Here is a 27,553-nt window from a genome sequence, read left to right on the forward strand (position 1 = left end):
AGGGGGCAGTTAGGATGGGGGAGTCTCAGGAGGGGGCAGTCGGGGACAAGGAGCAGGGGGGTTGGGAGTTCTGGGGGCGGTCTGTCAGAGGGCAGGGGTGGGGAGAGGGATTGGAGCTGTCAGGGGTCAGGGAGCAGGGGGGTATAGATGGGTCAGGAGTTCTGGGGAGGGGGCCTGTCAGGGGGCAGGGAATGATTGGATGGGGTGTGGGAGTTCCGGGGGTCTGTCGGGGGGGTGTGGATAAGGTTTTGGGCAGTCAGGGGACAGGTAGGGGTAGGGTCCTAGAGGGGCAGTTAGGATGGGGGGGTCTCAGGAGGGGGCAGTCAGGGGACAAGGAGCGGGGGGGGTTGGAAGTTCTGAGGGGGGCAGTCAGGGGGCGGGAAGTGGGAGGGACAGGGGTGGGACTAGGGCGGGGCTCCCACCATCCTCTTTTTTGATTATTGAAATATGGTAAACCTAGGTAAGTGAAGGTATTAGAATCTAAACAGGATCAGACCTCATATCTGCACATGCTTTGGGACTGTGTGCGTTCTGGCAGTCTCCCACTAGCATAATGGATTCTCTGGCTACTCCAATTTATGCTGGAGTCTGAACTGTGGCTCAGCAGTTCCAAAGGGAGCACAAAGGTGTAATATAGCCACCTGTGGCTGATCCTCTTGTAGCCGGAGTATCTTATCCCAGTAACTGCCTTTAAGATTAGATGCGGTTCTGTGGTAAAACTATTATTTTTGATGGCTGTACTAAATAAGGTCTATATTATATAAGACTTATGTTTTATGATCTTTTTCCTGTAAATTGTGCTCATCCTCCTCTGTAGAACTAACATCTATCTGAATAAAATTGTTTTTTCAGGAATGGAGCCTCTAATAACAAAGTGCAGATGATCGAAAAAAATATTAAATTCTTTGTTTTTATTTTTTCCCTTTTTATTACCACAGAGGCATGTTTTGCCCAGCTTCTCTGTAAGATTCTATCACATGCTGCTAATATACTCATCATTATTAGTCATCAACCATTTCTCCTTAGTGATTTGCACCTTGTAGGCGATGATTTTGAATGACCAGATACAATGTTCTTTCTTCATCATTTCTCTTTCACATGCCTTCATGATTAGAAGCAAACCAAAGTGAGCTCTTCCAAGAACAGCAGCCTGACCTTCTGTTTTATGCTGTAGTGTTTGATTTTGGTATGTGGAGTGTGCTCTGTCACCTGACTACTCACCAGCTAAAATGTTGCAAGTAAGCACCAGCATGAAGCAATAAAGGTTTATATAGTTTATATAGTGTTGTCATTTTTTAAATGCCATCTGGAGCTCTCAAGAATATAATTTTCCTGAATTATAAAAATCTGCATAGTACCTGCTTGCATTTCCACTTTGAATTCTTTGAAAGTAGCCACTGTGTCTGCAGATGGAAAGAAAGTCAAAGCAACAAAATGCCTTTACTTCAAGACTAGTTTTTCATGACTTCCTATGTATTACACTGTAGACCTTCAGTTAATGGCTTAGTCTGAATAAGTTCTCCCATGTGGAATAAGCAGCTTTCAACCCCTTCAGAAATTTGTAGCATGCGGCAATGATTGCTACCTGCTTGAAATCTGTAATAAACCAGATGCTGTTCTAGATGACTCCCAAGGTCTTACATAACAATAATTCAAGTCCAAGACTCTGCTGTAGCATTATTCTGATTCACTGGACATTAAGGCATAAACACGTAGCAATACTCTGGAATTTTCTGCTGTTTTCAACAGGTGCATGGATAGAATACATTTACCTGACGAGTATGGGGAATGTTGTGAATATACCATCCAGAAGGGAGCTTCCATCAGCTTCTGCACGTTGATGGCTGTTGTGAATGACAGCCCTTTCTCATCGTCAAAGGTAGATTCTCAGACTAGGAATTGTTTGTCACCTATTTTTGTTGGACTTCTGGAATTTTATCCTAATCCAGTACCTTCAACTCAGTTGGCAACTCTTCTCTTCTACCTTGTTACTTCAAGGACCAGTTTACTGGGCCATTCTATATCTGCTGGTTGAAATGCTTCAGACTGAATGACTCACAAGTGTCTGGTTTGAAGTTCTTGCTCTTTCACGGATGACAATTCAACAGCAACTGAAAGCAGCAAGTTTCCTGACAATGGTTGTGAAATTCCAAAGATGATTCTGTTCATCAACTTCAATTACTGTGCCTCTTCTTGAAAATTCAATATCATGTGTTCAAAATATCAGTAGACCATATAGTAATGGATCCTTGCTTTTATAGTTAGGAACCATCTGACTGCAGAAAATGAAAGAATGAAGAACTAAGTATAAAGTTAAAGTGTCTTCTTGTTTGGGCTCTGCTACTGTTGACATCTGTGACCGCTACTTTGGAAGAATTCAAACCACAAATATTGCAAGTGCTGTAAATTTTGTGTGTTTTCAGGACAATTATGGGAATGTATTTAAGAAAAAAAAAAACAAGTTTAAATACTAGACCCTTGTTCCTTTATCATTTTGGTAGCTGAAACGTGACATTCTTTGTATAAAAAAAAAAACTGAAGCATATCACAGAAAGTGCAAGTTGTCAGTGAGAAATGCCTGATGTCTCTATACAGTGACAGGCACTGAACTCTAATAGAGTGATATGGGGAGTCATGATACTTTAGTCATAAAAACAAGTTTAAAACTCTAATATGAGAACAAATAAAGTAATTTCAACCTGTCTAGATGTTAAATGTGAGGATTTTATTAGAGATCTTGTATTTGGCCTTCAATAATATAAAATAGATCATTTCACAGCCAAACACACAATCACTGGGCTCTATAGGAGAGAAGATAATCAACACAATGTCACAGCTGCTCTCACCAGACAAACGATACTATCAAAAACCAGCCACAATCCAGTCACTATTTCATGCAGCTGTTCTCACCTGCCACACTACTCCCAGCCAACTCAAAATGCACATTCTGGCAAATGTACAATGCCATCTCATTTGGTCCAGTAATCCCACAGTTGGAGTCAGAGAAGGGTTTGATCAAACTCAACCAATAACTACACCCCCAAGTCATACCAGTTGCAGCCTGCTACAATTGTGAAGCAAGAAGAAAAGAAAAGAGTTTCCAACCATCATCTAATTGTGCCCTATCCACCAACACAAAACAACTGAAAAGTTATACACTTGAATCTGTAACATCACTGGACTCATGCCCCTGGAGACATTCGCAGTATCAGAGCACATGATTAGTCCTAAAAGTTGGTTTACACCAAAAGCTGCTATTTTCTCTCCCTGGATACTATTCTCTCAGCAATTTCCTCAAGACTCCTGAAAGAGGCATGTCTCCTCTGGAACCCTTAGATATGAGGTTCTCATCAACCCCACTGCTCTCTTGGGAGCCCTGGAAGATGTTTTCAACCCAGCAGCCTGCCAATAATTGCATACATGGGACACCAAATGTCAGGAGGAAATTCCAGGGATCACAGCAGGAAAATTCAGGTAACAGGTGATATATAAAGCAATAGAAGTAATAAATAAATTGCAGAGCCCACAGATAAGCAGGTAACCACACTGATGTCATCATCTTAAAGTATTTGATAAAATTCACTAGAGGTGAACTGAATTTTGGGGTAGGGGTGTTGTATTTATGTAAAGAACCTCTCAACTGGATTTGTGTTTGGAAAGATTTTTATTTTTTATCATGGCTCTACACAGTTATTAACTTTGAGCTCACTTCAGCATCTATAAAGAACAATCTCATTTTGTTCTTGACAGTTTATTGTACCTTGAATATTTAATCTTTAGGTCTTTGTAAATACGGCTGATGGAATTAGATTGCTATCACTATTCAAAATGCTAGGCTGTCATGCTGTGAGAGGTTAAACTTTCCAGTTCACTGAATAGGTTTTACGTGTTTCAGTCAGATTTCTTGGGATGGATTGCTTCGTTGAACTCTCATTTATCAGATCATTAACTTCTAGTCCTACTTGACTACATTTTGAAAGTGTCATAGATCAAGATTTTAGAAATATAGTCAGCATTATTGTATGAGGTCATAGGGCCATACTGAGACCTCCCATAAGTGGGTGAAACTCCAGTGTAGCCAATGCCACAGAATGTGTTCCCTTGTCTAGATTATCCCTGTTTTTACTACATCAATTTTAAAATTACTTTTGTTACGCTGGTGTATTTTTGAAGTATATAGTGCTCCAAATTTAGCTTGTTTTTCTGACATTTTTTATTGTCTCTTAATGTACTACTTTTTAAATTTCTGTGGCACTGTGCTCTCCTATGTGTGCATGACTTAAACAGAATAAGCCAGAGTAGTCCACATGGAGGGAAAAGGCAGCTATGCATAACACTCTCCCTTCTGTATAATAGCCTCACTTTCTTCCAGAAAAAAATGGGCCAGGTAGAAAAAAGGGGTTCTGGCCTGGAGTAAAGGAGAAGAGACTGGGAGGAGCTACACTAGACAGTACATTCCCATCCAAGAACTGTAGAACAACACATTAAAAGAGGTTATACAGTAAACTTAATGCTGCTTGAATCAGCATTCCTCTCCTGTGTGTTCTTGGTGACATCCTCCCACAGGCTGAGCGCCCACATTTGGGTTGTCAACCTACACTTGTGCATCACCATGTGTATTGACTAATCCAGCCATGCTGCAGTGGCTGTGTATGGGTATTGGGGTCAGACAAGCCCAGCAGGATAGTACCTCTACATAGCTACCTGGGAGTCTGAAGTGTTCAAGCCCTGGAAACCATCCAGAAAGATAACACAGTGATGGGCATCTGTATAAAAACCTAAATAGATAATGGGATTGTCTGAACTGCTTTTTCTGGGATTGCTTGCCCTCTATGTTCCTCTGGTGATCCCAGAGAACTGGGATGAATGCAATTTTTTTAAAAATACATATATTAGGTGTTTTCCCTCCCCATCTACTAAGTTTTACATGGGAGAAGAACTTTGGATAACAATTAAATTTTATGCTACTTTTATGAAAAGTACTTTATTATAATTATCATTTACATATTGGCTCTCCTGAGAAGAGAACCTACCATTTTCAGCAACCGGAAATGTTACTGCTATGCCATAATCTATTGCTGATCATTATGAACAACTTACAGCTGGCATTTGCTTCCTGGAAAGTGCCAGACTGAGTTTATGTTCATCTATTGGCTAATTAATAAGTTGTGGTTTACTATCTCGCTGATTTTGATAATGTGTGCCACAGTTTAGCTTTTAAGACCTGCTGGATAAGAGTTTACTATTACAGCATTGAATTGTAGAACTGATTGCTTTTGTCCACAGTATTAATTCAAATGGGGATGACTTTCACCCTCATATGTTTAAGAAATACAAAAAGTACAGTGGTCATATTAAAGTTATAATTTGACAACAATTACTGCATAATGATCTCAGCCACCTCATAGATTTTCTCTATACTGAATATAGGAGATAGCTGTGGTATTAATGTTGTATCTCTGGACAAATTCTGACTATTTTAATAGGAGACACTGTATTTTATATGTACATTAAAACATCAATAAACTGAGAGTAAATGAGTAAACTAATTTTGGTTGGTAGCAGTGACATAAAAGCATCTTCAACCACTATTTTAGGCCTAAAGAGTTGGCAGTTAATCTCCTGAGAAACCAAATGGAATTGAAATAACAATGAACAAGACACTATAATACATCTCTACCCCGATATAACGCAACCTGATATAACACGAATTCGGATATAACGCGGTAAAGCAGTGCTCCGGGGGGGGGGGCGGAGGGGGGGGGGAGAGACGGGGCTGCGCACTCCGGCGTATCAAAGCAAGTTCGATGTAACGCGGTTGCACCTATAACGCGGTAAGATTTTTTGGCTCCCGAGGACAGAGTTATATCTGGGTAGAGGTGTATATATTTTCTAATTATCAAATTATGTCAATGAATATTAATAAATAGAATGTTTATATGTAGATACATCAGTTTATTCATGAAATACAATATATTCCCATAGCATTTTTTTTCCTCCACCTATATCCTTTTTAAATCTAATAAAGGCATACTGATGACTTATAAAGGAAAAGTAAATAAAGTAATCCCGGATAAAGCCCACTAAGGTGAAAAAAAAGCATTTCATTATTATTCAAATGGTCCTATGCTTCTCATTGCATACAGTAGAGGGCCTGAATATCAGAGCAGTAGAGTATCAGAGTAGAATATTCACTTTTATAGGTAGTTAGTTTTTATGACCCTGTTGCTAGTCCTAGCATTGCAAAATGTTGTAATATCTTGATTAGTTATCCATATTTGGGTATATTCTGCTCTCAGTTGTACCTATTGACTATAGCGTTTAACCTATTGACTATAGTGGGTTTGCACAGGTGTAGCAGAGAGAAGAATTTGAACTATTACATTTATTTAGAATTTGATAAGGAGATATGGCCTTGCTGACCATTTCTGGTAGTTTGGAGATAGTCATAACTTCTTACTCTTCTAACAAACTAAATAGACAAAATTCATCTGAAACTTAGAACAATGAGGTATGATGGTCAACATTTATAAAGAAAATATTTGCTTTATTTATTACATACTTCTGTGGTGATAATCACTATAATGTGTGAACACATACCTTGCCATGGCATTACAGTCTAATTACAGAAAAATATTACAATGAAACTAACTTTATGCTAAATTAAATGTTTCCTTTATAATATTTATCATTGTATATAACGCTGATCATTGTGTGTGTATGTGTGTGTAATATATTTTCCTTTTCTGAAACTATGATGCCATAAATACACAGAGAAACCTGAAGTCCTTAGGCAAAATTCCAATTGATTTCAAGAACATATGCTTTGGATTCATTGGGATTATTCTAACACTTTGCAGAAATATTTTCTGTATTGGATAGTCATACTTCTCATTTTCAGGAACATCATTCATTTTAGCCCAAAAGAGACCTACATTGGACAAATGCAGTGTGAAACATTATTAAAATATATTTACTTCCAAAATAAAGAATCAGAAAACCAAAGTTACTGTAAGAGTTATTTACGCTAAAGGAATAAATCAGATACCATCTTAAGTTTCCTCTGTGACTATTTTTTTTCTTTTCCCTCATTTTGGATCTTTGTTACACACCTTTTCCCTAATTTCAGCTTTGGCAGGTTGAAAGGAGTGGCACTACTACTTAATAAAGCTATTGTGCTTCTACTTAATAAAAACATCTTCAATTTTATTTGTGATCATAAATAAACAAAAGGGATTGGCTGGGACACATGACTTACAAGGAGAGGTTTATAGAACTGGGCTTGTTTAGTCTGCAAAAGAGAAGAGTGACAGGGGGGATTTGATAGGAGCCTTCAACTACATGAAGGGGGACTCCAAAGAGGATAGAGCTCGGCTGTTCTTGGTGTTGGCAGATGACAGAACAAGGAGCAATGTTCTTAAGTTACAGTGGGGGAGTTCTAGGTTGGATATTAGGAAACACTATTTCACTAAGAGGTTGGTGATGCACTGGCATTGGTTACCTGAGGTGTGGAATCTCCATCTTGAGAGGTTTTTAAGGCCCGGCTTGACAAAGCCCTGGCTGGGATGATTTGGTTGGTGTTGGACTTGCTTTGAACAGGGGATTGGACTAGATGACCTCCTGAGGTCTCTTCCAACCCTAATCTTCTATGATTCTATGATTTATATGAATAATGGAAACATTCACAGTCCCATTAGATAGTATTATAAATACAATAAACCCTCCAAGAATTAGAAGGGATGACCTCAATGAGACAAACCCTCATCCTTCAGGGCATAAACCAACTGATGGATGAACTTCTGCGCTAAACATTTTAATTCTGTAATTGTTTACTTAGACTTTTTTGCACTTTTCCCCAAAAGATGTGGTAATGACCATTTTTGGAACAGGAAACCATTGCCCCAATCTGTTTGTAAAAGTCAGACAGTAAAATAATTTCAGCAGATATATTTGTATAGAGATAATATAATACATTACAATTTATCAGGGAGAATTTATTGCACAGTACAATAGAAAGGTCCTTCATCATAGTTTAAGTAGGCCTTTTTTAAAAAAAAAAATGTGTTATTTTTGCAGGGCTTCACTAAACCAACAGTCCAAAGACAATGTTTTTCTTATGTCATCTCTCATTACTCTGTATTGCTGTCTTTGAAAGGATAGATTTAGATTCTTCCAAGGAACAAATGTATTACTGTATGTTTATCAGAACTAAGTAGGTACATGTTTAATGATAAGACCTATATTTCAATCGGAGCATGGTCTTGAACGAGAATGTTGCCCCCTGGTATTAACCCTAACATCAGGTCTTACATCCTGTGCATCCATCAGATCATATTTTTCCTTTCTGTTCAACTACCTTACTCCTGTATGATGATAGTTGTTAATGAATGGATAGTGCTGTTAACTACTGCCTATTGTATCTCTGACTTTTTTAACTTAAAGTTACATTCACAAGTCATAAGGTCATTTCAGTATAGGAAGTCTCTGATAGTGTTACCCAATATGATCCAATTGCAGTTCTCAAGGTAAAATCAGAAAGAGTAGTCACTGAATGTATTGTAAAACTGCTAAAACACTTTTGCTTCAATTTATTTTTTAAACAGGAACAAACTTGATGTAGAATTATCCATTTGTTTATTTCACTTTTTAAAATAGAACCAGTTAAGCAGCATCCAGACAAGTATCAACAGTCATCAGTTTTAACAAATATTAAAACAAAAATTGAAAACATGCCAGACCTGCAAATAAATAAATAAAATAATTTTAAAAGCAAAATTTAAAAAAGATTACAACAAATGAATAAACAAAAAAATCTACGTGAAACGTGATGTATCAAGATCTTTTACTCTAGTAGTTGTTCACTAGTGACTGTAAATTCTGACATTTGTATGAATGTCCTGATGACTTGAGGATATGTATTTGTTTAATATAATTTGCAGCATTAAAGATGGACATAGTAGGAGATAGTGATCTTGTTTTATTTCTATCAGTTTGAGGGATTTAGGACATATTCTTGCGGTGGCATCTACTATTGCAAACCCCTGCACCCATGCAGAATCCTATTGAGTTTGATGGGACTGTGCACAGGAAATGAGGTCTGTGCTATTGGATTCTGAGGTGGGATCAGGGCCACAGGTTTCTCTATATAATGATTCCGACATGTACATTGCTGATATTGTGTTGAGGTGAACAATTCTGTGAACTGATTTGTATGTCAATTTCCTTCATTAATTCAGAAACTAATCATACAGACATGAGGTAAAATCCTTCAAACACTAGCAGCCACAATAGGAATCTTTATGGTAATAAGCAGTAGAGCCAGGCAGCTAGCGTTTACAGGATAGGACCTCAGAGTGCTTTAGATGTTTAAAGTATTGTACAAGCATTAACTAATTACTCCTGACAACACTCCTGAGAGGTAGGTATCATGTCCCCATCCCCCATCGTACAGCTGAAAGAACTGAGGCAAAGAGGTGAAGTGAGTTGCTGAAGGCTGGAAAGCAAATAAACTGCAGAGCGAGGATTAGAATTGAGATGTTCCAAACTCCTAACCCTTTGCTCATTCCTCTGGACCATTTACTTCACAGAAGTTAAAGTGCCACTCTCAAGTACTTAAAAACTTTTTTTCAATGTCTATTTTATTTTTCATACTCGTATAGGCTTGTAAATTATATTTTTTTCCTACCTGTTATGCCCACCATCAATATATCCACCCCCACCCCCAAGCTGGCAAATATTGAACTTTTTTTCCTGGTAAAGCAGAAGCCAATAAGTATGTATGTATGTTTGTTTGTTTGTTTATCACAGTTTACTCCTATGTTATATTTCTGTGTTGTCATAAGTATCACCAGTGAAGTCCAGTGGTTCCAGGAGTGTTTCCGGACTGTGGTTTCTTAGTTAATTTATGTTTCTAGCAGAAAAATAAAAATAATAAAGCTGTCAATAGCTGCTTTTTCATTTTTGGATTTTTCAACTTATCACTGATATGAAAGAGAACAGAGAGAGACACTGTAATCTTATTTACAATGATTTTAAACCAATATAATTCCATTGACTTGATCAGAGTTACTCCTCATTTACAACAGTGTGAGATCAGAATCAGGCCCTTTAGAATTGACAGACAGATTATATCAATCTTAAAATGATAATTTTGGTGATCTAACTACCTGACAGTGTTCCTTTAAGCATGTACTCATTCCCTTGACCTTGGAGTCTAGAATCAGAACTTCTCTTTTCTTTAGATTTTTTTAAATTGTATATTTGACAGATTTTGAAATTGCTCAGTCATTAATATTTATTTCACCATACATTATGAGATGTTTTCACAACAAATGTACATTCAGTCATAATTATTAATGGTGTTTTATATATAAAACAAATACACATATACGTATATATCTATATATGAAACCCTTTCTCTTTCTTGAATCAATGTAAACAGAGCCCAGATGGCCGTATAGAAGTCAAAGGGCAGCATGGAAAATCGTCACTGCATATTAAAGATGTGAAGTTGTCAGATTCAGGGAGATATGACTGTGAAGCTGCAAGTAGAATTGGTGGGCATCAAAAGAGCATGTACCTTGATATTGAATGTAAGTTCTAACATTTTGTTTTCTCTTTAAATTTGTTTTAAAAGAAAAAAAAAGTACATTCTTAATGGAAGATCAAATTTTACTGGCAATTCATGCTTAAACTCGAATAATTTAAGAAAAAGTGCCCTTCCAAAGTTAGCAATTCTGAACACACCAGATGAAATCCTGGCCCCAGTGAAGCCAATGAGATTTTTGCCAATAACTTCATGAGGGTCAGAGTTTCACCCATAATGATATTTTGGTGGCTTCCCTCACTGCCACACCTTATGACTGAACTTGGTAACTTTTTCAAGACTTTCAGGCTGCTGGAGACTAGCTGTGGGTGCAAATGTTTTGGGGAATAAAGTAATAACTCATCTGAGCTGCATCTCAGTCTTGAAGTTTCTAAAAATGTCTGGAATACTCTCTCCCTCTCTTTCCATTACCTCTTCTTCCCCCCCCCCCCCCCCCCAACTATACTCCTACTTTTGTTATAACCATACTTGGAGTTCAAACATGTGACAAATCCCCCTGCCCCTGCTGATCTTGTCACTTCCAATCAAAATTTTGTTTGGTGGAAACTTCACAAGCAACAGTAGTGATATTTGTTCATTGGTATCTGAGACTGATTTGGTATATTAGACTTCATCCGAAATCCACTGAACTTGATGGGAATCTTTCTGTTGACTTCAGTAGCAATTGGATTGACTCTATAGTGGAGAGGAAGGAAAGATGAGTAATGATTGTTTTGCTTTTGCTGAATCCCAGTTGGGTGACTCCTAAAGTAGCATTGACAGAGATCTCACAGTAGGCTGCATGTGCCACCTTTTTGATAGGAAGTGAGTCTAAAAAGACAAATGAAAAATATTCAGACTGAAGAATTGGAGCAAGTAATTTATGCTGGATGAAGGAGATGGAGAGATTTGCCAACACATATAGAACTAAACAAATACAGTAGAAGCTGTTAAACTGAATTATGAAAAATAGCTTTAATGCAGTTATTCATGAACAATATTCATTTGGAGACTTCGGAGGTTTGTGAAATACTTTTATGTTTTTGAGTGTACTCTCTTAAAAGATGCATTCCTTGAACATCTCAGTGTTACCCCTCAGTGCACAGAAAATATATTCCTTTGTGTACATTTTAATTTAAAATACTTTTGCTGTGTCGCTGGTGTAAGGAACAAAAAATGAATACTCTGATGTGTTCGTTTAAAATCCTGTTGTTAAGATCTGTTTTCCTGTAATACAGATCTAAGGTGACGTGAGATATATTATTCAATTGAGATTTTAAAATGGCTACTCTTTTTAAAAATAATCAATCTTACTTCTGCTTTTATATTCTGTGTCCAGTGTAGGGTTATCCAATTACAGAAGTGGTTCATGGGCCACATTATGTGAAACATATGAGCTACAGAAACTTAAGAGCACATTAGAAGCACAAAATTAATACTGAAGGGCACAATAACATAAAATCTAGATGAATACAATGGAATAATGTAGTCAAAGGTCTCTGTCAAAGTAAGAGTTTTAGTATGATAGCAGATGTCCTAAATTGAATTGTAGTACCATCTTCCTTCTCAATGCGAGGCAGTTGTATGGTAGATTTACTTTTAACACTTAAATAGAACTAATTAGATGGTATTAAAATCGAAAATGTATTAGCATTTGCTGTTAAAGGTGTGGTTAACTGCTCAAACTAATTTGAAATGCCAAAAAACTTTCTACAGTTCAAATTGAAAAATCTTTGAACCCATTAGCAGGTAATTGGTGGGTTTGTTTGTTTGTTTGCTGGGTAGTTTTTTTTTTTTTTTTTGACACTTAATATGTTAGTACCATTTAAGATGACAACATTTCAAATGTATAATGCATGACTTGTTGTTTTGACCTCACATAGCATTATATGATTAGACCTGATGAAAATGCTATCATGTTGCCTGTTTTATTGATTCTTTACACTTTTTATATTACTTTTTGAATCTTTGTAAGGGACTCAAATACTTAAGAATGGTTCTGTGAGACTGATAACTGAAGTACAATATTTATTTTCAAAGCAAGTGCTCTCTGGTAGCAGGAGTGCAAGTTTCTCCACATTGCCTAAACAGTGAAACTTATTCATGACATGAAGGGAACACCTCTAGTGATGAGAGAATAGTTCTGTCTTCATGCCCATTCTGATTAGACTGCCATTAATAGTGAAGATTTTTATCATCGGAACACTTGTCCACGAGCAAATGAACTGAGACCACAACTTAATTTGCCCAAACCACAGAGATCTTGTCAAGTGATAATGACTTCTACTGACCTTACCCATATTTAAATTAGTGTCCTAGAGATTAAAGCTTCTTTATATCAATAATATCAATCTCCCAAGTCATCCGGTTCCCATAATAAAACTATTTTTAACAAAATGATCTCTTCACAGGACACTCTTGCTATTTTTACATACCACAATCTTGTCAAAATCATCAGGAACAAAATGTATTTCTCTCATCCACAAATAAATTCCTTCTCTGTAGCTGATGTAACATATCCAATAGCTGCCTCTTGTTTCCAGTCACTTTCTTGATGATATTTGGGCTGGAGATCTCCTCTGACAACCCTACTGTTCCACCAGTAAATTATGCTGTACTCCTACAGCAAAATGGTGAAAAGGAGTGATTCTTTATGAGATTCTGTGAAGTCTGTATAGAACCGATTCTTTGTACAGGTCTGTCTCATCTTACGCGAGGGTTCCATTCCACGGTTAGCGCGTAAAGTGAAAACCGTGTATAGTCAAAATTACATTGAGTTCAATGGCGGGCAGAATCGCCCACAATACAGATACAGTATTGAAGTTGTTATTTTTCTCTTTTTTTTGTTTTTGTCGACCGCGTAAAGCTGAAATCACGCATGTTAAGTGCACGTAAGATGTGACAGACCTGTAGAATTTTGTGATTTTCCAGATTACTTAAATTGATCGCCTTTTTCAGCAGTTCAATAGTAATAACAACAATGTCCTTTACACCTTCTAAATATTTTTAAAAACAAATTTACTAATCCCCATGCAGTTCTTGGAAATAGGTATTATAGTTATTGTATTGCACACTTTATTGAAAACATAGTATTCCCCATTTTACATATGAAGAAAGTCAGATACAGAGAAGTTAAGTGACTTGCTGAAGGCTACAGAGGGAATCCCCAAGTCAATGTTCTAATCTACCAATGTCACACTGGGATTATCCCAGAGTTTTGAATTCCTTGGTTTATATACTAGAATAGCATATGCCATTAAATTTTTTCATTAAAGCCAGAGACATAAATGTATACTACACTGTAATTCATAATTAATACTAGTGTTGTTCCTAATTGTAATTCATAACCATGCCTAATGCCATTCCATAAATTAATGTTCTTAACAGTGTTTCCTCATGTTCTTTTTTCATTGATTTGAGTAGTTTGTACAGTCACAAAGAACGTGTCCGTGTCACATTTTTCCAGTATATTACATTCAGACATAATGGAAATTCATAGTTTCATAGTGTCTCTATCTCATCACTCATCAATTCTCAGTGACCATCAGCAGAGACTTAACTATCAGCATGATTGGTGGGAGATTCTACATTTTATCCATGCTTTCTCTTGGAGTTGCTTTTGATGATAAGAGCAATTGCTCTTGAGGAGCGGAAAAGATGACTAGATCTGATACCATCCTGGCTTGATTAATTCTGCTCCTGCCATTTATCTGAAGTGCTCACTGCGTAGACAGAAATCATAGTGGAGTCTAGAGCCATTCCAAACCCAGGCTTTCCTGCAAGTGTCACCTTCATAACAAAGCACCTCAAGGAAGTTTAGGTTGAGGTAAACTTAGTAAGGTAAAATAAACCGATTATAGAAGAAAAAAATTCAAAAGAAAGATATATTGACTTCATTGGCTGTAACATTTTATTCTTTGTACAATGTCTATTACTTACTAAGCATCAAGAGAGTCTCCCTTGTGGTTACTAATATGTTTCCAATAGAATAAAATATTCCATGGAAAACTTAACAAAAATATAGAAAGCATAAGAAAGAGATTCTTTTTTCAAAAGAGTAGTAAGGGAATTAGGTATGCAAATCCCATTGAATTTCCATGGGATTTGGGCATCTAACACCATTAGGCTCCTTTTAAAATTCCAAGATTACTGCACAACTAACACTTTAGTGTTTCTAATTAATATTTTGAATCTCTTTATTTAAGAGCTGTTTGTTCTCATGGGTGATGGGTATCATAGGCCAGGGCAGGTTAAGCCTCCCCTGACCAGGCCATGGCCCTGCCCATGTTGCATCCTGAGTCCCTGCCCTCCCCTTTCCCCCACACCCCTCCATCTACCTGAAGCCAGTAGGGACTCAGCTCCAGACAGCAGCCCTGAGCTCTGGCCCACCAGCTGCCAGGTGCGGCCCAGGGTGGCGCTGGGGCCACCGGGCAGCTGTTGGTGGAGCCAGCAGCTTGGTCTGGCGCGCGGGGGAGCCGGGGCTCCTTCAGCCATGGGGGGGCACTCAAGGCTCCAGTGGGTGGGAGGGCAGGGCCTCGGGCAGAAGAGGTGAGGGGCAGTCTAGCCTGCCCGATGGTGGGTGTTCACCTGCCACCCATGTTTGTTCTGAAAACAAACAAAAAAAAAGACTAGAAAAATAAAGAAATCCTAAAAAAATAACAGAATCATGGAAATCTTCCCCGCTCTAGTAATGGCACACACTGATTTCTTGAAACTATTCAGCAGAATAATTAACATTTTTTGTACTGGGTTGTCATCAGTGGGGTGGGTTGGAGAGCAATGAAGCCAACATAGAATTTGGTCAACCCCAAATCACCCTTTAAATAGTCTATTCGTGCCTCTGAAGCTTCTTCTGTCCTCACTGTAGTCAAAATGATGCACTGATAACATAGATAAGGGAGATTACAGATGTATGATGTGCTGGCATCTCCAAACAACCAGGACTCTCTCTGCACAACAGAGGTTTTTGTTTTGTTTTGATTTGTTTTTTACCTAGCACCATAAACTTTAATACCAAGGTGTTGAATGCAATGTGGTATATTTTTCATGCAGCAATGAGATCTGACAATGATTTCCAGACATATGTGCTTTCATAGCAAAATATTACTTTGTGGAGAAAAAAAAGAAATCATCATTAAAGCATTACGATACTTTGCAACAAAGAGAACCTTCTTCATTATGCACTGCTGCTTTTCTTCCAAATTACGTTAAACATCATCATTGCATAGTTTGTCTCTCGTCTTGCTGACATTGTGTTCAGTGCTACAGAATAAATAAAGAAATGGTATTATAACACACTACAAAATTTATCTGTAAAGATTCCTGTACATTGCCTATGATGATTTTGTCATTAACACATTCTTTATTTCTTATTGGCAATAGAGTCATTGTTTTTGTTTGCAAGCTGAAGTCAACTTCATTAATGTAAGAGCACTAAATTTAAGATGCTGAGCAGATTATCCTCTTGGACCTTTCCACTTTCTTTTATGTTAGTGAACTGTATTTTGTTGCAGTTTATGCAAATTCATTGGCTCAATGCCATTTCACTTTAAAGCTTTTCAAAGGCATTGCATTACTTAAAGGCAAGTTGAACTACAAATGAGGTCCAGCCCAGAGAACTGATTGAAAAGCAGTTCAGATAAACTGAGACATTCAGGGTTTAATGTAATAAGAACAAATGACCTACCATGTTTGATTCCAATTGATATTCCATTTAAGTTATGTTTGTACTGTTATATATTACTAATGAGAGTAGAAATGTATTGTTCAAATTCACCTTCTTTTCATAGAAGCTGATACAAGAATTTCTTGTTAGTAATTAGTCTCCAAGTCAAAGTTATGGTAGGCTGTCTCTATCCCATTATATGTTAATGATGGTTATGCATCACATCAATCAACATCAATCATATATCAGGTTCCTCAAAAGCTTTTATATATTGACATACTATTACCTAGAATTATAGGATTTACTATGTTCTAGGCTCACTTGTGTTCCTCTTTCTTTTCATTCATGAATAATTCTAATCTTATACATCATATGATAATCTTGCAAAATCTTAATACTACCGGGTCACTTTAGTGACATTGCAATGAAGTGAAGTGAAGAAGGATTGTTAACAACCTGAATGAAGACAAAATAGCCAACATGCTCATGCTGACAAGGCATACCATTTTTAAAAGAACTTAAGTGACAGAGGAGTCTCAGTCCATTTTCAAAAGTGCCTTAGGAACTTAGGAGCCTAACTTCCATTGAAAAAAGCCTATTGGGATAGATCTTTAAAGGTATTCAGGCATTGAATTGAAATATGATTGAAATATGCAGATAGGAGTCTAGTGGGATTGACATTAAGGGGAATAAACACATACGCAGTTTTTAAAATCCCATGTGGCTCCTATCTGTATCTTTAGGCACCTAAACGCCTTTACAAATTTGTCCCTATCAGCCTAAGCCACTTGTGAACAAGGGATTTAAGATGTCTAGGATGAGCTGGGGGGAGGAGGAAGAGTACATAAGTATCCTATGATTAGAGATTACATCGATTAGGTTAGGAGTTAGGTCGAGGTTGATAAAATAAACTACTTAATTAAAAAGAAAGAAAAAGGTCAGGATTAATCACAGTTTAGTCTTAATGGTGTAAACCATGCAGGACTAGAGAATAGGATGTTAAACTCAGAGATATGGCATAGGAGACATTTAAATGATATCGGCTGCATCCAAGAGGACACAAGTATCAAAACATTTTCAAATATTTTCAAAGCATCCTGTCAAACCAGGTACAGTAACGCCTCGCTTAACATTGTAATCATGTTCCTGAAAAATGTGACTTTAAGCAAAATAATGTTAAGCGAATCCAATTTCCCCATAAGAATTAATGTAAATAGGAGAGATTAGGTTCCAGGGAAATTTTTTTCACCATACACAGCAATGATGATTGAGAAGCTTGGTTGAGATGGTGAAGTCAGAGGGTGAGATATTTCCCAGGGAATGCCTTACTGCAAAATGATGAACAAGCACTCAGCTGTGCCGTGAAGGGTTAACACAGGGTTCGGCAACGTTTGGCACGCAGCTCACCAAGGTAAGAACCCTGGTGGGCCGGGCCAGTTTATTTACCTGCTGACGCGGCAGGTTCGGCCCATCCCAGGCCAATGGGGGCGGCGGGAAGCCGCGGTCAGCACGTCCCTCGCCTGTGCCTTGTAGTCTACAAGGCAGCACAAATGGAGGGAGGGGAGACAGCATGGCAGACAGAGACAGAGACACACACCCTGAGTGTGAGAGAGAGATGTGCATTGCCCCTTTAAGTACACTGACCCCACTCTTAAGTACATTGCCTTTTAAGTAGATCAGCAAGTTGAGACAGCAGCTGCTCCCTCCTTCCTGAGCCCTGTCGTGCTCTGTCTCCCTGTTCTGTGGAGCTGAGGTTAGTGGGGGGCAGGCAGGTGCGGCGCCAGGGTTTTTGGCACCCTAGGCGGGGGTCCTCCCGCGCTCCCGGTTGTCGTCGGCAATTCTGTGGCGGGGGGGGCCTTCCACGCTCCCGGTCTTCGGGGAACTTCGGCGGCAGGTCCCGGAGCTAGTGAAGGACCCGCTGCAGAATTGCCATCGAAGACCCGGAGTGTGGAAGGACCCCCTGCCGCCAATTTGCCACCCACCCAAATCCTGGTGCCCTAGGCGACCGCCTAGGTCACCTAAATGGAAGCGCCGGCCCTGAGAGCAGGAGCAGGGGGAGGAGGACACCCTGATATTAGTCTCCCTTCTCCCCCCTCCACTGCACAGCAAGCAGGAGGCTCCTAGGAGCAGCTCTAAGGCAGAGGGCAGGAGCAGCACATGGCAGTGTGGGGAGGGACAGCTGAACTGCCAGTAATTGATATCCTGCTGGGCGGCTGCTGCAAGGGAACTTAGGGGAGCGGGGAGCTGATAGGGGGGCTGCCAGTCCACCCTGGTTCCAAGCCTGCACCAGCTACCTCCAATGGGCTGCTCTTCCTGCAAGCAGTGGATAAAGCAGGTGGCTGCCAAGCAACGGGAGCATTGTGCAACTTTACACGACCATGTTCTCTAATTGATCAGCAATGTAACAACAAAACAATGTTAACCATGACGACTTTAAGTGAGGAGTTACTGTACTGTTGAAATAAAATCAATTTTGGTTACACAGATCCTTGTCAAATTATGCTCATAATTGTTTAATATACAATATAAATTTTAACTTTTACATTAAAGAAATGTTGAGGTTTTAACATGACAACAAAACCCAGGAAATCGATTAAGACTTGCAACTTTTACTTTAACCTTGACCATTATGCACAGCTATAGGAGCAAAAGAGACCTAAAGAGAATTAAAAGTTTTATGTGTATGAGGAAAGGATCAGGCACATTACATAGAATCTATAAAAACACTACTCCAAGACTCCTTTAGTACCTAAGCAGAGAGGAAGTATGGTCTTGTGGTTAAGGCATGGGTCTGAGTGTCAAGAGATGTGTTCTTGATTCTTCCACAGACTCCTTGTGTTATCTTGGGGAAGTAAGTGGCTCAACCTTTCCATTCTTCTATTTCCCCATCTGTAAAATGTAGCTATCTCTTCCCAAGCTCAGGGGTTCCCAAACTTTTTTTCCTTGAGGCCCACCTGTGCTGCCGCATCAGGCACTGTGGCCCACTATTAACACTTATTAAGGAAAATTGTTAATTTTAACTTTTACATACATATAAACTGTATATAAACTGTAAATGAACAATGTATATGTTTCCTTTTCATTGTAATGAAAACAATTCTAACGTCAGAAATCCCTAGCAATATGCACTCAAAGAAATGCCTCAAGATCTTTGAAACCAAACAGTTTTAGAAAAACTACACTTTAAAAAAATGTTGAGAGCAAAATGTGGCGTTCAAACACAGAAACACAGTTTTGTATAAAACTGAACAAGATTACATGAGTCACATGGAGTTAAAGATGTACTAAGAACTTGACTGAAGAATGCAGTTGTGCCAGCAGATCACCCGGGACTGAGTCACAGCTCATAGTTTGGTAACCACTGTCCTAGCTCATGTGGGTGTTCTAAGACAATCCTTTAAATATAAGCACAAGGTTAAAATGTGAACTTTAGTTATGGAGTATGTTGGCTTTTTCTCGCAAGCATAATGTAATTTTTAAAGTGTAGTTTTAATAACGTGACATTTTTTCTTTTTACAAAAAGAACATAGTTTGGCAGGATTAAAGAAAAAAGGATTAATTTTAGCTATGCTTGTTTAAGTTGCTATTGTGTTTCCCTCCAGATGAAATTTATTTGTTTGTGTGTTTGCCTCCACAATGCTGCCTGGTCGTCTACTAGTTTTAAATTCAGTATTCTCTAAGCAAAAAAACCTATTTCCTTACAGTAGTTTGTTCTATTCTATGGATTCATGTTATATCTAATGGGCTAAAATCAACTCCTGATGATGGTCTTTAAATAGCACAATTTAACTTTGAAGTGCAAAGGTATCATTATAATCAAATACTTTTTTTAAAAAATGTAATAAGAATGTTGCAGGTCATTTCCTTTGTCACTGTAACTGTGTGTGTGTGGTGCTTACATTTCATGATATTAAAATTAATTCAGCTGACCTGAGTGATACTTTTAAATATTACAATACAATCTTTTTCATAAGAGTCAGAAATTAATACATGTGACTGAGTTCTCTCTGAATTTATGAAGAATAAATCTTAGATCAACTCATTTGGATGTATATTCTACTAAATAGCAGGAGTTTTGTATTCTAGCAGCCTTTTAGATACCATTCAGATTTTAAAATGTTCCAGAATAAACATTGAGCCATTTGAAAGTATGTCCTATTAAATTAAACTTATTACCCAAAGTCAATATAAAATTAACCTACACACTAAAAGTCATTATAAGTAATAACCGAAATATCCTGTATAATGAATAGATGTTTGCAGATTTCAGGATTAAATGTAACTGCACATATATATAATATTACTAGTTAGATTAAATTTAAGCTTGACACATTTCAGTGTCTGAAATGAATCAGCATTTTGGAGATACTCAAAAGTTTCAGATTTAAATTTAAGGCTTAAGTTTAGGTTTAAGTTTAAGCTTAAACTAGCTGGAAATCCCAAACGAAAACATTAGATATAACCTCAAAATCAGAAAATAAATTGCATTTAATTCTGATAGGTTTCCCCTCAGAGCCCCAAATATGCTCATTATGACAAACTAATGCTAAATAATATTGGAGCAAATTCTATTTTCTATTATATATGTGCAAACTCAATTACTTTGAGGTTGCCTTGGTGTAACTGAAGGTAGAATTTAACCTACTGTAAAGTATCATCTTCTAGAAAATATTAAATTTTCTGCAGTAAAAGAGCAGCTAATAAAGTAATAAAAATTTCCTGTAAAACAATCTTTGAAAAAAGGAAAAGCTATTTTTCCATCACACGTCTTCCTTTGCATTTCAGAAAATACCAGGGTTACAAATATCAATTTAAATTACTTTGTTCCATTCTGTTCACATTTTAAGACCACACTTTTTTCACCATGGTATCTGACTCTTTTATGCGTAATTCTTAGATTTTTCTCTAAGACGATATTATGGGTTGCCAGAACATGGTACTTAGCTACCTCATGTGGTGGTAGCTATTTCACATCATATTGAGAAATCTACTTCTACCTTGAAGTTTATAATTTCACAATTTTACACATTTCAATTTTTTTACAAAAATATCAAGACAGCTATCTTGGGCAATTTGATTCATGGAGAGAAGACAAATAAGAAAACAAAAAACAAACCATGGAGACACACATGAATGCATAGTGTTATAAACACAATCATACAGGGTAAAAGAAGCCTGGGACATACTGCTCTCTGATTTTACTACCACAAACAGTACAAGTATCTGCATCAGATTTTCTTTGTCAGATTCCCTATCTCATGGTCTGATCAAGACAGATCACCAGGAGCACTGACTCCAACTGCAAGAGAGAGTTAAAGGGCATGTCTACACTTACTTCCAGAGTGATCGATCCAGCGGGAGTCGATTTATTGCGTCTAGTGAAGATGCGATAAATCGACCACCGAGCTCTCTCCTGTCGACTCCGGTACTCCACCGGAGTGAGAAGCGTAGGCGGAGTCAATGGGGGTGTGGCAGCAGTCGACCTACCACAGTAGGTCTACTTAAGTAGCTCTAAGTATGTCGACTTCAGCTATGCTATTTTCATAGCTGAAGTTGCGTAACTTAGATCGACTTAGCTTGCCCCCCGCCATAGACCAGGCCTTAGTTACTATCAGGTAATTCCACTGAATGGGAGCACATGGTGGTCCAAATGAGAGATGTCTTCTGTTGCTGTGGGACTGCTCTCACTGAGCATGGCCATGCTTTGCTGGAGAACCATGAGAAAGCCCTGGATTACTAGGAGTTAGACTCCTTGTAAGTGAGGGCAAAATTATGATATTTGACACTAGTTCCTCTCACATGCCTCTTAGAAGGCTCTCTAAACATGTAAAGAGAGAAATCATTCATCTTCATTCAGTTCTGTCTGACTCCTCCCTGAACTCTTTAAAGGCTTCCTCAACCATCCAAAAACATATAAACTAAAAGAGCCTTAGTTTAGTACCTCACCAATACTTTTCTGGGTCTTCAGTTCTTGATGCTTCATCACCTGTCTGAGGTGCCTTGCCAAAGAAGGCTGGAGGATGTGCCATTTCTCAATGATAGCTACATTATCTGCATACTACATTTGTGCCCAGCATAACAACTGAATTGTGATTATATATTCTGGCCATCCAAAGAATCTATGTATGACACATGGCCCACTGACTGGGACACAGCGTCCCATTATTGTTGAAAATAAACAAAGAAAAAAATTACAGAATTATATGCAGAAAAAAAGTAGACTTTCTGTACCTTTATGCTATAGGCAGGCTTGAAAATCCAGTAGGGTTCAATGGTATGTGTGACATCACTATCAGGATTCCAGCTGTGGCATCTCATCAGATGAGGGCTTGTGAGGACTTTGTGACCTAGAGAATGAACTAATGAGCAATAGCAATATTCAGTATGTTTAAGTGGAACTTTCAGCATATAACCTTTAGAGTTGTAACTTTTGAATATGCTTGAGTTCACTGTCATTTCTTTCTCCTCTCCAATCCCACCTTCATTTTGCAAAATGACTTGGAATGACTGGACACCTACATTATACTATGATCTGAAAGAAAAAACAAACTACATTATTCACAATGTACAGTTGCAAGCCAAAGTAGTTTTTGTTTTGTTTGTTTTATATTTATTTCTAGGTTTATTTCACTTTGATTCCTGGTGCTTGAGTTTTCAAGAAAAAACAAAACCCAAACCACACCAATATCACTAGACTGGAGATAAAATCCACAAGAGTTGGCAACACTGCTTCCGTGTGAGGGCTCTGGTTGCATTAAAGGACTGTTTCAGACTACATGGTCTTACCTCTGTCATCCAGATATCTCTGATGCTATTTTATGATGAAGGGAAGATGGTGGTCGCAGGGTCGGTTTGTCAACCAGTGGCTTTTCTGCTTAAATTTGTAGAAAAAGTAGTTAATCCCAAAATATTGCATCTTACAAAATAGGTATGAAGGGCAACAAAGTAGAGAAGATAGAGGCTGTTATTTCAGGTGATATGTCGCCTTCCCATACTATACAATTCTAATTTTTCAGGAAGGGATAGAGGAGTTGTTATAGGAGGAAGCTGTTTAGAATTACTGCAGGGTAGGTGCCTTCCCTGGCTGCAGACCTCTTAAGGGTCTGTAGGAAAAAGTATGTGAACTTCCCCCCACCCCTCTGAGTTCTAGTGATCTCCAGTGCAACACATCCTAGTCCTCTCTGATAACTATGGAGGACCAGGGGCTCTATAACCATACGAGCAGCCTTACTGGGTCAGACCAATGGTCCTTCTAGCCCACTATCCTGTCTTCTGACAGTGGCCAATGCCAGGTGCTTCAAAGGAAATGAACAGAACAGAACAGGGCAATTATTGAGTGAAACATCCCGTGTTGTTCACTCCCAGATTCTGATAGAGACTAGGGACGCCCAGAGAATGGGGTCGCATCCCTGACCATCTTGATTAATACCCATTGATGGACCTGTCCTCCATTAACATACCTAATTCTTTTTTAAACCCAGTTATAGTTTTGACCTTCACAACATCCCCTGGCAATGAGTTCCACGGGTTGACTGTGTGTTGTGTGAAGAAATACTTGCTTTTGTTTGTTTTAAACCTGCTGCCTATTAATTTCATTGCATGACCCCTAATTCTTGTGTTATGTGAAGGAGTAAATAAGACTTCCTTATTCACTTTCTCTACACCATTCATGATTTTATAGACCTCTATGATATCCCCCCTTAGTTGTCTCTTTTCTGAGCTGAACAGGCCCACTCTTTTTAATCTCTCCACATATGGAAGGCGTTCCATAGACTTAATCAGTTTTGGTGCTCTTCTCTAAGTCTTTTCCAAATCTAATATACAGTTTTTAGAGATGCCTGGGGGACATCGCTATTTTCCTCTTTCCATTTTGAAAACTGATCATTTATTCCTATCCTTGTTTCCTGTCTTTTAACCAGTTACTGATCCATGAGGGAATCTTTTCTCTTATCCCACGACTGCTTTCTTTACTTAGGAGCCTTTGCTGAGGGACCATGTTAAAGGTTTTCTTAAAGTCCAGGTACACTATATTCACTGAATAACCCTTCTCCACTCACTCATTGACCCTCTCAAAGAATTCTGATAGCTTGGTGAGGCATGATTTGCCTTTACAAAAACCACGTTGACTGTTTCCCAACAAATCATGTTCATCTATTTGTCTGATAATTCTCAAAAAGAACAGGAATACTTGTGGCACCTTAGAGACTAACAAATTTATTAGAGCATAAGCTTTCGTGGACTACAGCCCACTTCTTCGGATGCATACTGTAGTTTCAACCAATTTACCTGAAGTTAGGCTTACTATACCATAATGGCCAGGATCATTTGTGGAGCCTCTTTTAAAAATTGGTGTCACATTAGCTATCCTCTAGTCATCAGGAGGATAGCTAATGCAATCCAATTCTACCACTCCACAGGGTAGCTGCCTGGGCATAAAGCCAGCATCAACTTAGGCTAAATCTGGTCCACTGTATCTATAGTGTCATCCTGCTGTGCTGAATATTTTTTCCTTGGGAAAAAAAATAGTCAAAAGTTTGAAAACCTCTGGTCGTCTATTAACAAGCAAAAATGTGATTCAGTGTACCACTTGGCTGCTATAGGTCCCTCGGCACACATGCTGAATCAGGTAATTTGCCATATCCAATTCTGCATATGACTCTGAACATACACTAGGGTTGGATCTATGAAATCATTAATTGAATTACCTTCTGGATGTGACAAGTGATGTATTAGTCTGTGCTCCCCTTGCGATTTCTGAGGCATTAAGCCTAATGGGGATAATCAAATGTATGGAGACAGATTTGAGCCAAGGTTTTCCTGCTCTACATAATTTATGCAGATCAACTTCTTCTAGTTGCAGTGCTGACTTGAGACTATTTTTTTTCCTATTTGAAAAGAACAAGAACAATATGAATTTACTTTTCACCCTATCTGAACTCCTCTTCTAAAATGTCACTGTAAGATTGAAATAGTTTTATTAAAGGATCCTAGTATAATAGATGACTTTAGCTTAATTACATGCCTTTACTATGCTGTGCTGTGTATTCTTGTTCTCTGTATGTTGAATTGTCTCCTCATTTTACCATTCAGATTTATAAGCTTTTTAGTCCATCTGTACTAACTATCAATAGTGGCTTTTCTACAGCTCTCTTTTCAGTAGAGATCCACAAAATTGAAAGCTAAGCTGTTTCCAACCTTCCCCAGAGTCCTTGGAGACTGCATCTAGGTTTTGTGGTTCAGTCTGTGATAGTGTTATTGGTCAGCCATTAAGCTTGGCCCCTGATCCGAGCTTAACCAAAGTTCAGTGTATTCAGATCTGGAATTTAGGTTCTTGATCATCTGTATTTTAAAAAGAACAGGAGTACTTGTGGCACCTTAATATTATTCCACTCTGTATGCATCCAAAGAAGTGGGCTGTAGTCCACGAAAGCTTATGCTCTAATAAATTTGTTAGTCTCTAAGGTGCCACAAGTACTCCTGTTCTTTTTGCGGATACAGACTAACACGGCTGCTACTCTGAAACCTGTATTTTAAAGTACACTAAGTCCAGTTTTTACTTTTTTACTGACTGCTTGCTTTGCTTTGGAACCAGCTCACCATCTGTCTAGGGAAGCATATCTTACAGAAAAGGTGTAATAATATATTTAAGGTCAGTTCTCTATCTGTTTTCTGGAAGGCTCAAATGAAACCTATGTTCCACATTCGCTCAATCTCTGGTTTGTAATGCATCCATGCTATACCTGTATAAGAAGTGCATAGCCATAAACTTTATTCCAAAGATTTTAACTTTCTAATATATCTGTGAACTATTCTTTATGTGTGACAAGACAATAGGTATTCTAAATACTAGTATATTTCAAATCCTCTGTAAATTCTGCATAATGGATTTAGGAAAAATATTCAACAAAGAAAATGTAGCAATTAGTTGAACTTTCCTAATCATCTCTGTGCCTGCTTAAGGAGATATTTACATATGAGAAGGCCTTTCTATTTAATTCTACTTGGATATGTTTTATTATTCAATTGATGGATATTCTCCTTTGCCACCAGAATTTTGGGGCATTTAACTTATTCCTCAGTTTCCTAGAATACTGTAGTTTTTACCAAATTTGATTTTGCAGCAGTTTATAGTTTATATGCTCCAGCCTCAGTAATTTCAAAAATATGCTTCTATTTTCATGATTACCATTTTTCTGAAACACATACAATATTTCTGTAAGAAACAGAGTGTGTATTTTTGTGAGGCAGATGCTAACTACTGAACCTTCATCAGGACATAATACAATACAATAAGCAATTAACAACAATACAGGCCATACAAAAGCACACATATATACACCAGGGCTTTTTCCATTAAAATTTGATCCTTAATTTTGTTGTAAAAAAGCAACTTATTGGGGTTATATTCTCCATGTGATCTAGTCCTACTTAAATGAATCTGTGCTTGACTCGGGTGTCAACATTATTTTGTTGTGAATGTGGATTTTGCCACAGTGGTCACTACCATTGTCACCTGGAGACAGGATTGCTGTAATGCCCTCTCCTTTGGGATGAACCTTAAGATCACTGGAAAACTTCAGCTTCTGCAGAATAAGGGAGCTCATTTGAGGAGCATTTCTTGAAGCAAATGCATAGTACACCTTCTGCTCTACAATCTGCACGAGATTTTTATTTGCTTCCTGATGCAATTTATTGGTTATAGTCTTTTAAGATCTTAAGTGGTTGGGTCCTGCTTATCTCAGAGACCACCGCTCTCTTCTCATGATTCCATACCCTAGTTAAATTATAGAATCACAGAAATGTAGGACTAGAAAAGACCTTGAGGAGTTATCAATTTCAATCCCCTGTGCCAAGGCAGGACCTAGTAAACTGAGACTATCCCTGACATGTGTTTGTATAATTTATTGTTAAAATCCTTCAATAATGGGGATTCACAACCTCCCTTTGAAGCCTGTTCCAGAGCTTAACTACCCTCATAGCTAGAAAGTTTTCCCTAATATGATGGGTTGGATCACAGAACCCACCTTGGGAGCTGCCACCTGATGTGCCAAGACTACTTCTGCCCCTGCTTTCCCTGCCAGCTCAGGACTCCAGCACCCTGTCTTGTTGAGCCAGACACGCCCGTCTGCTCCAACACAGACCCTGGGTCTGAATTACTTGCCCCAAAGCTGAAGACTTAACTGAAAACTGCTTACAGAAGTATTCCTAACTTTAACACTCAGATGCCCAACTCCCAATGGGGTCTAAACCCAAATAAATCTGTTTTACCCTGTATAAAGCTTATACTGGGTAAACTCATAAAT

At 38.2% G+C, this 27,553-nt stretch overlaps 1 protein-coding gene across 2 annotated transcripts in view; it reads left to right on the forward strand.

Moving 5' to 3' along the window:
• Positions 1-27,553, forward strand: part of NCAM2 (neural cell adhesion molecule 2) — a 526,501-nt gene that overhangs the window by 360,572 nt on the left and 138,376 nt on the right. For both annotated transcript variants that reach the window (XM_034792868.1, XM_034792859.1), the window contains exon 9: positions 10,442-10,592. In XM_034792868.1, coding sequence (XP_034648759.1) covers positions 10,442-10,592 — 151 coding nt within the window. The remainder of the gene's footprint in view (positions 1-10,441; positions 10,593-27,553) is intronic.

The sequence above is a fragment of the Trachemys scripta genome, chromosome 1 (assembly GCF_013100865.1).
Source record: "Trachemys scripta elegans isolate TJP31775 chromosome 1, CAS_Tse_1.0, whole genome shotgun sequence".
In the NCBI taxonomy this organism is placed as follows: Eukaryota; Metazoa; Chordata; order Testudines; family Emydidae; genus Trachemys; species Trachemys scripta.